The 13,582-nt window shown below is 51.2% G+C and overlaps 3 protein-coding genes across 14 annotated transcripts in view; 1 reads left to right on the top strand and 2 right to left on the bottom strand.

The window, feature by feature from the left end:
• ANKS1A (ankyrin repeat and sterile alpha motif domain containing 1A) overlaps nt 1-5,484 on the bottom strand; it is an 85,926-nt gene extending 80,442 nt beyond the window's left edge. For 5 of the 9 annotated variants that reach the window (XM_031605745.2, XM_090124551.1, XM_090124552.1 and 2 more), the window contains exon 1: nt 5,198-5,483. In XM_031605745.2, the coding sequence (XP_031461605.2) occupies nt 5,198-5,415 (218 nt within the window). In that variant the 5' untranslated portion in view covers nt 5,416-5,483. Of the gene's footprint in view, nt 1-5,197 lie in introns of all 9 variants that reach the window. The other 4 variants (XM_031605740.2, XM_090124549.1, XM_031605741.2 and 1 more) reach the window with 1 other exon arrangement.
• Nucleotides 5,485-5,710: 226 nt separating this feature from the next.
• On the top strand, nt 5,711-9,489 carry TAF11 (TATA-box binding protein associated factor 11). Its single transcript, XM_031605748.2, has 5 exons — nt 5,711-6,267; nt 6,355-6,494; nt 6,882-6,969; nt 7,494-7,590; nt 8,757-9,489. Exons 1-5 carry the CDS (start codon nt 6,070-6,072, stop codon nt 8,885-8,887), a joined length of 654 nt encoding a protein of 217 aa, XP_031461608.1. The 5' UTR covers nt 5,711-6,069; the 3' UTR covers nt 8,888-9,489.
• A 49-nt stretch (nt 9,490-9,538) lies between these two features.
• Nucleotides 9,539-13,582, bottom strand: part of BLTP3A (bridge-like lipid transfer protein family member 3A) — a 28,059-nt gene continuing 24,015 nt past the window's right edge. For 2 of the 4 annotated variants that reach the window (XM_031605738.2, XM_090124547.1), the window contains exon 21: nt 9,787-13,545. In XM_031605738.2, coding sequence (XP_031461598.2) covers nt 13,420-13,545 — 126 coding nt within the window. In that variant the 3' untranslated portion in view covers nt 9,787-13,419. Of the gene's footprint in view, nt 9,720-9,786; nt 13,546-13,582 lie in introns of those variants that run through there. The other 2 variants (XM_090124545.1, XM_090124544.1) reach the window with 2 other exon arrangements.

Here is a 13,582-nt window from a genome sequence, read left to right as displayed (position 1 = left end):
CCCTCCACACCTGCGGGTTTCCACCCTCCTTGCATAGGATCTAGGAACAGGGCCATCACAAACGAAGCTGTTCTGCTGGGTCAGCCAGCTGGAGTGAGTTACTCTGGCACAGCCCCACAAATGCTCAAACATCCATTGGGGAATGAAAGCAGGACAGGACAAGATCACTGCTGCACAAACGAAGTCATAGCCTTCAAGTCTCCTTGTTAGTTGTCAAACTCCATTTCTTCAGCATCCAGCCCAACTCTGCACAGCTCTTGCCTTCAGAACACACTGTGCTCTGGATGCACTCAGATGCGCAGTGATGTTCCTCCAGTTTCAGGCTTGCAGACTGGAGAAAGCCTACAGAAGTGTTGGCATCTCATTACTCAGGTGTCTCCTGGTTGTTTACATACATAGCTGTGGGTTTTGTGCTTAAATTCCTGCATACAGCTCAACTGCAGGACAAGAAATTGGGGCATACACAAGTCAAAGAGCTGGCAGGGGATCCCCCAGCCAACCACTCAGCCTGCTGAAGCCTTGCAAACATCCCTTTGGCCAGCAAGGTAAATATAGACCAATCCTTCTGCACAAACATTGCTGAATGCAGCTGCTAACCCAGCATCACTACAGCCAACCCTCAAACCCTCGAGATGCAAATGTCAAGGCTGCATGTGGTGAAGTGAGCCATCAGCACCTGCTTGGTCCTCAAGCTTCTCTGAGGAGGCTCCAGCTAGCTTTCAAGCCAGTCCTGCTCAGGGCACAAAAAAACACAAAGCCATGGAACAACCCGTATGTGAGCACTGCAAGATGAAGCTCCTGGAAGGGGTGCTACCCAGCAATGGGAAGCACTGGGAACTGTGCTCCATACCCACCTGGATGCACTGCTCTCACATGGGGTTGCTGCAGTGACATAGAGCCTGAGCTGCCCTGCACTCCTCATGCCACAGCACTGCCAGTGTGGCTGTCTGAGGTCGTGCACTGAGCTGCTGGCACGGAACACACACCTCAACACAGAGCTGTGCTGACCAAAGCAGCAAATGAAGTGTTTCAATGCTGCATTAGAAGACCACGCAGATGCAGAACGCTTCAGAATCATTGCCAATAATTGCAGCCCTCCTGAATTCCTTAGAAAGTGGTTTGGAAACAACTTGCAATGTAAGAGTTGGTGCACACCTCAATGTAAGAGTTGGTGCACACCTAATGCCTCTGGTGCCCATACTCCCAATGATATCAGAGTGATCTGATCTTTGCTGTGTGCAAGGCAGGGTGGAGAGCAGGAGAGTTCAAAACTGGGTGAGATGCTGTTAATGACAGCCCTGAGAGAAGTGAAAACACAGCCACAGTGTCTGTATGCTTCATAAGAATGCTCCAAGAGGAACTTCCTCTTGGTGAGTGAAGGGAAAGATGAGGAAGCATTCTATTGGCACCTTTACACAGCCCCTGAAGTTGGACCTTGGAGCCAGGCGGCTGCTCCCCGCCCCACATCAACCAGCACTGGGGCTGTGCCTCCTGGCTGCCAGCCCTGGGCATGCAGAGCCCAACAGCTGAACTCTGTGCTCTGCTCCCTGTGTTTCTCACCTCATTTTTCCTCAATACAGGAGGGCCCAGGCACCAGGAACAGATAACCCTCAGAAAGCGTTCTGCAGTGAAGCACTAACAAACATCTTTAAGCCATCAAGCTGTGCAGGAGCAAATATAAAACCCCAAATACAAAACCCCACTTTTTCATTTAAGGAAAAATCATTTTTCTGACTTCAACCACACTTGGACTACTTGAAGCTACTTTAAGTGTTTAACCATTGTACCATGTCATTTCCTAACCCAAAGAAAATACTCGCCAGTAATAACTGCAGCAAATTGAGCGGAACACTTGCTGTGGCTTCAGCGAAGGCACAACCAGATCCTTCACCACAGCAGATGCATGCAGAACGCCCTAACTCCCTGCAAAGCCTGTCCCTGATAGACCTACAGGAGCTGACACAGCCCAGCAGCAGCCTCAGTTTCCTCTCTCACCAAGAGAGATCCCATCTTTTGACATTGGTTGGTGAAAAGAAGTTGCTTTTTCTGCAGGGTTCTGCTTTCCAGTGGGCTGTGTTTTTCTACCAGATATTTTTAGCAATACGGAGCAGCACGTTTGCCCCCCTGGGGAGAGACTTCATCTTTAATTCCACCTCAGCGTTTCCTTCTCGTTTGACTTCTCACAGTCTATCACATCTCGCTTCCTGCTTACCTGCACGACTCGTGATTGCAGTGGGAGGTCTCATGCTGTGATCGGAGCTAGGAGCCTCAGGCCCTGCTAAAGCTCACCTTGAAATCCCAACAAATGCAATGATGCAAAATCTTTTCCACTGAACACTGCTGGGGGCACCTTCTGTGCCTTTCAGACCGGCATTTGTTCTCTGTACAGAAGTGGCACCACATCCACAATGTGTCTGAGCAACAGCTGCTTTGTACCCATCTCCAAACTGTGCTTCTGGGACAGCCAAGACTGAATGCAGAGAGAAGGCAGTGAGACTGCTGCAAAACAGGAACTGGAACATTGTGCTAGCATTGGAGAGAGCAGGAACCAGCTGGGGAAGGAGCAGGTGAACAGGCTCACCCCTTCTAAGCACCTCCAAATCAAAGCTTTCTCATAATACACGCACAAAAGTCCCTGCTCTGGGTAGTTACTTTGTGCTTTTTTCACTCACCAGCACTGAGAGTGTCTATTACTTAACCTCCAACCTCCACATTACTCCAAAGCCGTTGTTGCTGCCTGTTGGGACACTGCTCTCTGGGGACAGCTGAGCTCAGGGGTGACCCATTGGCACCCACCACCTCCTCCCACATCACATCCCTTTCATTTCCCAACCTCTGGCTTTCCATCAAGTGTCAGGCAGACGGAATTTCATATTCCCCATTTCCAAAGCCTTGAAGTTATTTAAAAGGAGGACAGCAGGGCAGAGCTGGCTGTAATTAAGCACTGCCACACACCCTCCTCCCTGCCCCCGGGAGCAGAGCAGCTGAGGAGCTCCTGACCCATGTTGGAGCTGCTCCCTGGCACCGATGGGGCTGCCATTATGGGGGTCTGCCATCACCTTCGGGTCTGGCATTGCTGCAGCCACACTGATTGCCAGACACTGACCACCTGCCCAGCCTGCAGAGCAGCCTGGAATGCAGTGATGCATCCCCGTAACACAAAGTCACCACCACGCGCTGTCGGTGAGCGTGGCAGAGCTGTTACAACTTGAGGTTGATAACACTCATGGTGTGTATTTAACTCAGCTGACCCTCTCCACTTTATCTAAACAGCCCTTAAGTACATCCATCTTCTGGTGCAGACAAGCCTGAAGGGTTCCGAGCCAATTTCCCACTCAAAACAAGGGCTTGGTGTTTTTAGTATGTTAAATGAGAAGAGAAATTTTGACCCAAGTGCAGATTTGCATTGCAGAGAAGCAGATGTATACACCAGGGAAACGTAAGCACCAGCAGCCACCGGGCTCTGTGCTCAGCTCAGAGTGCAATAGCAAATCTCTGATACAGTGATTGAGAAGTGGATCAAATCTGGCTACAAATAGGCAAGCTGTATCCTTTCAGACACTCAGACCACAGTGATGGCATAGCTCAGAAATGGGCTTGAATCCTCCCTTCCTACCCCAAAACAAACTACTTGCTCAGAGAACAGAACAGCACTGGACCAGCAAAAAAAGCTGCAACTCAAGAAACGCACCAGCAAGTGGCTTCCTTGGGAGATGCCGGGGGAGGGGAAAAAGGGGGAGGAGAAAACACTAACAAACATCTAAAAGCTTCAAAACAGAGCGAATTACACAGCATGGTCCTTTAAATGCGAAAGCAAAAGAGTGTGCCCTCCTTCTGGGTGCCTGTGCAGCACGCAGCACAGCTGACCCTGAGCTGCCAGCCACTGTCAGGCTGAGCTGTGGCAAAGCAGCGTTGCTGCAAGCAATGGAAATTATGGAGGGTGAGCACACACACAGCACAGTGAGAGGACACCTTGTTGAACACCCAGCTGCACGTCTAACCTGTACATTCACCCATGAATGGAGGAAACCCATGCACAGTCACCAGCCCCTGCTGGCACACTGACCCAGAGTCCTCCTCCTCCAAACACACGTCTTCCCAGTTACACCAGTCTGCTGCAACCAACCACAATCAGCAGCACCTACAGCAGCCCGGGCAGGCAGGCAGAGCCAAAGCCACCACAGGGCAGCACCCAGCCCTGCTGCACTGTTCCCCCAGCTTACAGCTCACCTCGGGGCACAGAGCCCCAGGGACTCCGCTCCCAGCCTCCTGCAGCACCACCTCCTTGGTACCATAGCTCAGAGCTGCCCCAATCTATGTTCACACACTCTACACACCCCACAGTCCATGTATCCCACCACAGTGCCTCATCCCATCCCCTTCATGCACTCCTTTCAACCCAGACAGGCCCAAACCCCAGGGGCAGCAGTTCTTGGTTCCCCCTTCATTTACAGTACAGACACATCTGTGTCCCACTGGGCTCCATCCCACACCACGGGAGCTCAGACAGCCCCTGTCCCACAGCCCTCCCACCCACACATTCCACCCCATGCACAGATTCCAACCCACCGCTTCCCTGTTCCACAACCCCTTTGTCATTCCCCAGCACACCAACCAGTCCCACAACCCCCAAAAGCCCAGCTCATGCTTACAAACCCACTAACCCCCATACATCTTGTGTCATCAACCCTGTACCCCTATCAACCCCACAATCCCTAACTGCCCCACAGTCCTACAACACCCCTAAACCCACACAGCAGCACAGTCCTCAGTCTCCCAGCCCCATATGCACCCCAACTCTAAGATCTCTCCAGCCCACACACCTCCATTCCTTCTCCACAGCCCCACAGCACCCCAATCCTACTCACCCCACAACTCTAAGCTCCTATAAACCTCAATGCTCACCTGGAGAGCCTAGACACACTTAACACCCCACTACCTTCCCCACCCCATATCCTCACTCCCAACCCCTCAGCTTCCACCCACAGCCCCAAACCCCCACCTCCTACCCCACAGCCCTGCAGCCCCTCATCCCCCCACAGCCCTCACCCCACAGCGTAACAGCCCTCCCACAGCCTCAAGCCCTGCGCTCACCTCTGAACGCAGCTCAGCTGCCCCACGGGCCCCACAGAGCTCCCCAGGCCTGCAGCCCCACAGCCCTACAACAGCTTCATCCCTCAGAGCCCCCCCGGCTCACCTCAGCAGACTGGACAGCGGGTGCCCCACACCACCACCTCCACCTCCTCCTCCACCGCCGCTTCCACCGCCTCCACCACCCCCGGAACCTCCACCACCACCTCCTCCGCTTCCCCCGGAACCGAAACCGGAGCTGAGGCGTTTTCCCGACAGCAGTTTCTCTACGGCGGGCAGGTTCCCGGTACGGGCGGCCTCCAGCAGCTCCTGCTCCTTCCCCATGGCCCGGCCCGGCCGCCGCCACCGCCTCCCGCCAGGCCACGCCCCGGAAGGATGCTCTGGGGGCGGGGCCTATGGGCTGTGGGCGTGGCCTGAGGGATCCGTTTGTCCTGTTGTGGGTGGGCGTGGCCTAATGTACATGGGCGGGGCTAATGTAGCGGGGCGTGGGCTGCACTGAGTGGGCGTGGCCTTCGCTAAAAGAGGGCGTGGTCTGCCCTACATGGGCGTGGCCTGTTGTCCCGCAGGCCCCGCCCCCAGCCCGGGCGCTCAGGACGACTCGTATTTCCCTTTTCACGAAGAAATGAAACACGCACAGAACGCATCCCTGTAAAACGATGCATTAAACCCGTGACCTTGGCTACAGACGAGGTAGATTTCCACCTTAAAGAGGTTAAAAACGTTTCCGTGTGTAGCGACTACAGCCGTCTCCGCTGGAAGAGCTGCCACAGCCTTCGGCCCAGAAGCAGAAGCCTGAAATTGCTTGCAGCTCCCGAGGGAGCTCTGGGGGGGGAAAGGTCCCGTCCCCCCGCTGAGCTCAACTTCCGAAGGCCCCACGGCGCTCAGAGCCACGGAAGCCCCGTTGCCATAACGACAACGCCACCCCCGCCGGCCACCGTAGCGTGACGTCATCACTGCGCGACGGCGCGACGCGGGGCGATGGCGGAACCCGCAGAGCCGGGCCGGGAGGAGAGGGGAAGCGGCGCCGAGCGGGAGCCGTCACCCACCGCCCCATCCCCTACCGGGGGCGGCGCTGAGGCCGCGGAGGAACCGGCGGCCGCGGAGGGAGCGGCAGAGGGGGAGGCGGCGGAGGCTGGAGGCGGCGGGGAGCTGAAGGTGGAGGCTGCGGACGGGGAGGTGAGGGCGCGGCGCCGGGCTCGGCCGTGAGGGGCGGGGAGCGGGAAGCGAACGGGGCCGCCGCCACAGCGCCGCGCTCTCGTGCAGGTGAGGAGCGCGGAGGGGGAGGCGCTGGACGGGGAGGACCTGAGCCTGCAGCCGTCGGCGGCCAAGAAGGTGAAGCTGGAGCTGAAGGAGAGGAAGGAGAAGAAGCACAAAGTGGACGAAGATGAGATCCAGAAGATGCAGTGAGTGCGCCCGGGGCGGGGGGTTCTGGAGGTGTTCAGTCCAAGTGCAAGGACCCCCCGAGGGGAATGGCTGAGTTGGGGCACCACAGCCATCGCGTTTGAGCGGTGCTGTGCGGGGACAGGAGTTTGGTGTGGGATCCCCTTCCAACCTGGGATGCTCCGTGTCTGCAGCTCCTTCCCGGATTCTTCCAAGCTGCCTCACCATCTGCATTGCAAATCTTAGCACAACTGGGGTACTGCTGTTTTCTCTCCAGCTCTTTTTTGTGCTGCAGGAGGCTGAGGATGGTTGTAATGCTCTGCAGGACTGTTTTGGTGGCCTGAGGAGCTTCAGAATTATGTGTTTGTTTTTTTTAAATCTCTGTAAGTGACTCATTCTCTCCCCTCCAGAATACTGGTCTCCTCCTTTTCTGAAGAACAGCTGAATCGCTATGAGATGTATCGCCGCTCTGCCTTCCCCAAAGCTGCTATCAAACGGGTACGACTTCAGTCATGCTTCAGCACAAAGCAAACAGGCTGAGCCTGGCCACACTCCCAGCCCAGCCTCGCGCACATACATAAACTTATTACTATGGGGGGGCTCAGCAGTTCAGGACTGTGGGCACTCACGCCCTCCCCTCCAGCCACATCTCAGCCTTTGTGGCCATCCCTAGATCTGCTTATCTGATTATGTGTACTCAGTGTGCCTGTGGGGCTTATACAGTTTAAATAGAAGCTTATCTTAAATGAAAGTAGTGTGGGGGACAGTGATGCAACAGGTGCTAGTACAGATCTGTAGCTGAATAAAAGTAATCTAAAATTGTTATAGCCAGCATGTGCCCAAAGCTATAGGACCTTATTCCAAAGATCAGTTCTTCCAAAGATCAGTTGCTGCTGTTTCTGCTCATTTTGTTTACTGATGCTTTATATTTGGCAGGCTCCGATTACTAAATATAATTTGAAATATTTCACTGTTGCTGCACGTACTTCATTTGACTGACTGCCTCTTCTTGGCTTGTGCAGCTGATCCAGTCCATCACGGGCACGTCTGTCTCTCAGAATGTGGTTATTGCCATGTCTGGCATTTCCAAGGTCTTCGTTGGGGAAGTGGTGGAGGAAGGTGAGCAAATCACATTATTGTTGAGTAAAAGGTTAAGAACAGAGAGAGTGTGTTGTTTAAAGCAGAACAGAAGGACATGAAATAAAGCTGGACTTTTATGGCTTCTTGTCCAGGTCTGCAGCTTGACACACTGCCCTGCAGAGCCCTCCTGCTTTCAGCAGCAGCAGCAGAAAGCTGCTGTTAAGGCTCAGGGGGAAGCGTGGCGTTGTCCATATTCCACTCTAATGCTGTTAATATAACTGCCCATAAACCAGTAGAGATCAGTGAGTGCCTTCCTCCTTTTTTATCTTTTCTGCAGAAGATAACTTAGTTCTTGCTCCTACGTGAGCAGGCTGCAGTGCCAAAGCAAAAATCTCATTAATACTACTGTGGACAAATTCAGCTTAGAAGGGAAATGCGTTATTTAAGCCTATTAACCTGCAAGATTCTTTGTTAATGCAGTGAGCTGAGATCTCCTCAGGATAGTCTGTGCAAGGCTGACCCAGCTGTGTCCGGGCTCATGGAGAGGAGGAAAAGATTCTTGTTTTTTGTGCCAACAACTTAGTACAGGCTTGTCACACAAAGCACACAGCCTGGATGTGCAGGGATTGCCATCAGTGAGAATGATGCAGCTTTTGGCACTTCTTCTGCCTTGACTGTGTCTGCAGCTCTGTGTTGCCAGAGGCAGTCTGGATAAGCAGCTTCACTGCTGTACTTAATTGCTTCATGTCCTTGGCAGGAGATCTGAATGATACTTAACAGAAATGAAGAACAGGAACTGCCCATCAAGTCAGCTGTAGGCTGTTCTCTCCTATCACTGCTGCACACAAGCCCCAAAACATACTTTGCAAGCTAGGGGTGGTTTTAAAGTAGCAAGCTTAAGATGATGAGGTCTTGTCAAGCTCTTGCATGACTTAGTCTATTCCATAGCAGCTGGAATGTTGTTAAAAAGCAGCTGATTCTGAGCTGGTATTGATGCCCCAAGGACTATTTTTTCTTCAGAGAAACACACACAGCTGTTTCATTCTTGTGTATAGATAAAACATGAGCTGTAAACCTTGAACAGTGTTACCTGCTGCCCTTATTATCGAAGTTCAACCAGTAGGAGGCTTTTCAAATGTCTCCTGTTAGGAGAACAGCAGAGCTGAGCTGTCCTTGCTCATGTCAACTCTTGTTTTTTTGTTTAGCACTGGATGTGTGTGAGAAGTGGGGGGAGCTGCCACCTCTGCAGCCCAAACACATGCGGGAGGCTGTCAGGAGGCTCAAGTCACGAGGACAGATCCCAAATTCCAAATATAAAAAGATCATCTTCCACTGAAGTGTCCTGGGATCAGCGAAGAGAAGACATGTTCAAACAAGCTTCGGTTGTGCACCGTACAGCAGTTGCAGCAGATATGAGACAGAAGCACTCCCCCTCTCCTGCTTGCAGTCCTCTCCAAGGAGCCTGTACTCAAGCTCAATTCAACGTGGATTTCAGTAACTTCAAGCATGGAGGTTTATGTGGATTGCTTTCAGTTTACAAAACTACCATGAATGTTCTCAGCATGGCCCATGGGATAGAAGAGCAGGGAGAAGTGCTGAAGCTGCAGTTGTCCCATTAAGCTCATCCCCATAGGAGAGGCTCCCTGCCAGCAGCCCATGAACAGTACGTTGTGTGCAGACATTCATGTAGGCAACCATGGGGATGTTTCCTGCAGTAATTCCTGAAGGCCAGCTTGTCAGCTTAGTGCTGTGCAGGGTCAAGGAGGAGGCAGATTCCTGGCCTGGTGCCTCAGAGTCCTCTGATCCAGCAGCTTGGGAAAGGAACATGCAACATCTTCAGTGTATTTACCACCAGCATCGTACCTTCTGCTGGCACAGGTGTAGTGGTGTCTCTGTACAGAAGTGTCTTTTTTTTTGTACATTAAACTTGTTACTATATTCTTAGTCTCGCTGGGACAGCAAATACGAATTGTGTAATGGTGTTTGTGTGATTCAAAGCAGGGAGAGCGCACTGCGATCTGTCTCAACCAACCCCAACATGTTCAAGAAGCTTCACGCCTCCGGCATGTATTGCTCCATTACCACCAGCAAGGGAACACATGCTGAAAGCTGATGCTTCTTAAGTCATCACTCGGCTGTTCCTCCCAAAGGCAGTTGTATGGAGCTGCCTAGAATCCAAACAATGGGGAAAGCGAGGAAGAAAAGAAGGAGGGGGAAAAAGTACATGAGCCTGTGTGGAGGTTAACAAGTTTAATTTCTTTTCATGGTTCACAGAACCAATAAATGCATGAGTGGAAATATACTGCAACAAAGTTCCAATACTGCCTAAAATTCAAGTTCAGACTTGTACATCGCCCACCTGTACATACAGTAATCCCCTTTGAGCACACTTCTAACTAAATGTAAAAGATGCTGAGGCCACGTGCTTTTCCTAGGGTAACTGCCATGTAGTTACACAAAGGATTAAGTTGGCTCTCATAACACAGAGCCCTTAAAAGGCTCTAAAAAGTAAACTTTGCTAATCATTATCAGTGGAGTTTTTGTCCTCCCATGCCTACGCCTCGTAGAAAGGAAGGGGATGGTGTTTTACAGTACTTCTCTCACTTAAAGCAGAAGACAGTGGAAGTGATTTAATTGTCACACAGAACTGGGGCACTCGAGTTGCTGAAGCAAGAGAATTGCTGCCCACAGCTTGGGCCCAGCTCTGGTCTGCCTGCCCACGTGGAAAGAGAGGTAAGGAGTTCTGTGACACTGCAAATAGGCACCATGTTGCAGAAAGCCCCTTCTGCCCCATCCATTCCCTGTGCTGGCTGGAGATGAAGCTCTACTCAAACAGTCATGAAGTGTGAAAGAAAGGAACCTCATTTTCAAGCAGTTAGTGAATAAAAAGGAAGAATAGCATTGCATTCCACCTAAGGCAAGCGTTCTTGCATTTCTTGCTTCACACAGAAAGAGGAAAGCACAGAAGCATATAGGTTGACCAAAAGTTCAACTTCTGCTTATGTGGGCTTTGTGCAGTTCATAATGGTACTTACAGTGAGCTTTTGCATATAGGTTTGTTTCACAGCAAGTCTGGAGATACACAGAGACTTTGTTACCTCCTTCCTTTACTATGAGAACTGCTCACGAAAAGAGTTTTATTTCAGTATGGAAGATATCTTGCACTTCTGACCCCTGCTTTTACTTCTGGATTCTATGCACGAGGCAGTATTGGTGAAGGAAATGCCCGCTGATGCTTAGAAAGTTAAAGTGCATTTTCCTCTAGAGAACAGGCCTGACAGGCTGCTCCAGAACGTTGCTCCATCACATGCAGCAACACAAACCGAGCTGTGCACTGAGCTGGGGATGGGTCACAGAACGCGCTCCAGAGAAAACAGCAAAGCTGTCTAACAGGAACCAGGAGGAGAGGACCTCTCCTGAGGAGGAGGGAAAGCAAACTGTGAAAGGCACAGCACCAAACATCAGCTCCAGCCCTGCAGAGTGGGCGGTGGGCGCAGAGCTCTCTGCCAAAGGCAAACTCTCCTCCTTTCCATTCATTTGTGCCCATCTGCTTCTAGTTTCCAGAAGGCAGGTCAGGCTCTCACTGCCGCTGTCACAGCTGATTGGAGGCACGGTCGGTCACAGCTTGGCAGGCAAAGACACCACAAACACTGCATTTCAGCAGCATGGTCTGCCCGAGGCTGTTCAGACCCTGCATCTGAGCGCTGCTCCCAATGAACACTAGTCAGGGCTACCTTCAGCATAATGGAGTCAGACACCAAATCACACTGATGATCTTAACAGTGACAGTAGACAATCAGCCTCTGTCTCTTACCTACCCTCTTTTACAGAGGGTGAGCTAACAAACACAGAAAGGGACGCTCCCAGCTCTCCACAAACCACAGCCAGCAGCGCCTCTGTGCCCAACCCCGTGCTGCAAATATGTCCCTATTGCCCCCAGAGCTACAGGAGAGCTCAACCGATACCAGGAGTGTCTGTTAAAGTGTCTGTAAACTGCTCAGCAGCTCCAGAGCTGGGCAAAGGGACAAGTACATCAGAGCAAACTCAGCTCCTACATCACTGCTTTCTTTTGTGTAGCTCCCAGGCCTCAGCTACTCATGGCTTGTAAATCAGAGGGTGTTCCTTGCATAGCAAGCAGGATTAAAATCTTCTATTACTTTAGTTAATCTAATTACAATGAAGTAATGGTTACACACACACACACAAAAAGAAAAATCCAATAGAAGAAAGTTTTGGGTACTGCGTGCCTTTACACAATCAGAAAATGCACCTGAAATCTGCCGAACTCCCATGAATTCTGCACACAGTACAGATGCTACATTTGATGGGGAGGGATGGGCACTCACCCTGAACACAGATGGGGGTGAATGTTCCACCATGCTGTGCCAGAACAACACAAATTCTCCTTTGTAACAGCTCTTCCCTTCACAACCAACTTCTGCCCCTCACAGCTGCTCCTCATTCAGCATGTAGTCTGTGCACTACCTGGACCAGCACAGCAAAGAAACCACACACCCAGTTCCCTATAGCAGTGGATTTGATCTTTGCACTTCATAAATTACATTTCCTTTCTTAGCTCTTAGAACAAGTGCTTATTTCCTCTTTTACCAGGTTCCCATTTCTTTTTCCATGCACACTTTCAGAGGCAGTTTCTTTACTACTTAGACCAGTCCCCCATTCAACCACGCAGACTTCTAGCAAAAGTAAGAACACAAAGAATACAAACCCTGCTTATTTTCACCTCCATCCCCCAGTGAGCACTTAGCACTGTCAGCCTGCACCTAGGGGGCCCTGCTCAGCACCCTTCTCCTGACCCACACACCAGAATCCCTGCTAAAAGACATGTAACACTGAGCATGAGCTCAGTGCTATTAAAAATACATGACCCTGAAGGAGTGCAGACAGCTATTTCTTGGTGTTCCCTCTCTCCACCGGTGAAAGTTGGGAAACACAATGGTTTAAGGACACCACGTGTCCCAAAGGAAACACAAAGGCTTCATTCCATGGTTCAGCCAACTTCCATCACCTCTATTCTTTGACTGCAAAATTAAAGACAGATTAAACAGCACTCGGTAATGAAATGACAAATTCCTCTTTGCTTCTGCATCAATGAAGCCAAATGTTGCAGGATTGAGAGTGAATCAGACTAAGTCTAATACACCACCACCTCTTTTTCCCAGTGGTGGAAAAAGAAACCTGAAAGAATCCTGGCTCTGTCCTTGAGGGGTTGATGAGCTGTAGCTCCCTTCCCCCACATGGGGAAATCCCTTCTGCATCTCCACACCCCCTGACCTCAGTTTCTCTCTCTGTGTGACAATACACATGCTTTCACATCACAGCTCCGAGCCACGTTTTCTGCCCTGCCTATTCCCTGCCACTCCTTGATGCTGTGAATTTAACTGCACTCCTTTTGCTGTGCTCTTTGGCACGTGTCATTGGGCAAGAACACAAAGAGGAAGGCTGAAAAAAGCAGAAATCCTAACGCTAACCACCTCCAGGCAGAAGGGCTGAAAGCAGACTGTCTCTACCACCGTGTGGATGAAGAGCCACGGTGTCCCCACTCCAACTTCAGAGCTTTTGTTTGCAGACTGAGCACTGCCCTGGTTCAGTGGCAGGTGGTAGCACCATATTGCCAGGACAGAGGAAAGTGGCAGCACAGGGGTAACTCCTCATTGCTTCCGTGCTGCTCGGCCAAGCTCTGCCCTTTCTCCCTGTTTGAAGAGTATTTTGCAATCACAGTTGGGTTTCCACTCTTTGTGACAATCAGTTCTCCAGGAGGTTGACCTGTTTATAGCAGCAATGGAATCAAACCCGCTGCCTTAGTGCTGGTGGTGGTCTCCACTCCTCCCGAGCAGCTGCAGCCTACTGTCAGAGCTCAAAGAGGGGATTGTATTTCCTAATTTCCTGCAGAAGGCGAGCCTTGTCCATGTTGGCTTCTGCAAGGGCTATTTTCATGTTCTGAAGCTCTCTTTGCAACTCTGGCACTTCCTTTAACTACAAGAGACAGAGAAGAAAAACAAAGCAGGAGTTT

The sequence above is a fragment of the Phasianus colchicus genome, chromosome 25 (genome assembly GCF_987193195.1).
Source record: "Phasianus colchicus chromosome 25, bPhaCol1.hap1.1, whole genome shotgun sequence".
Taxonomy (NCBI): Eukaryota; Metazoa; Chordata; class Aves; order Galliformes; family Phasianidae; genus Phasianus; species Phasianus colchicus.
Note: the sequence above shows the minus strand (reverse complement) of the source record. Positions and strands in the feature narration are given on the sequence as shown.

Coding starts and splice junctions, on each gene's coding strand:
- TAF11 (XM_031605748.2), top strand. CDS start 6,070: ATGGCGGAACCCGCAGAGCCGGGCCGGGAGGAGAGGGGAAGCGGCGCC. Junction 6,495..6,881: donor GATGAGATCCAGAAGATGCA/GTGAGTGCGCCC, acceptor TCTCCCCTCCAG/AATACTGGTCTCCTCCTTTT. Junction 6,970..7,493: donor CCAAAGCTGCTATCAAACGG/GTACGACTTCAG, acceptor TGGCTTGTGCAG/CTGATCCAGTCCATCACGGG.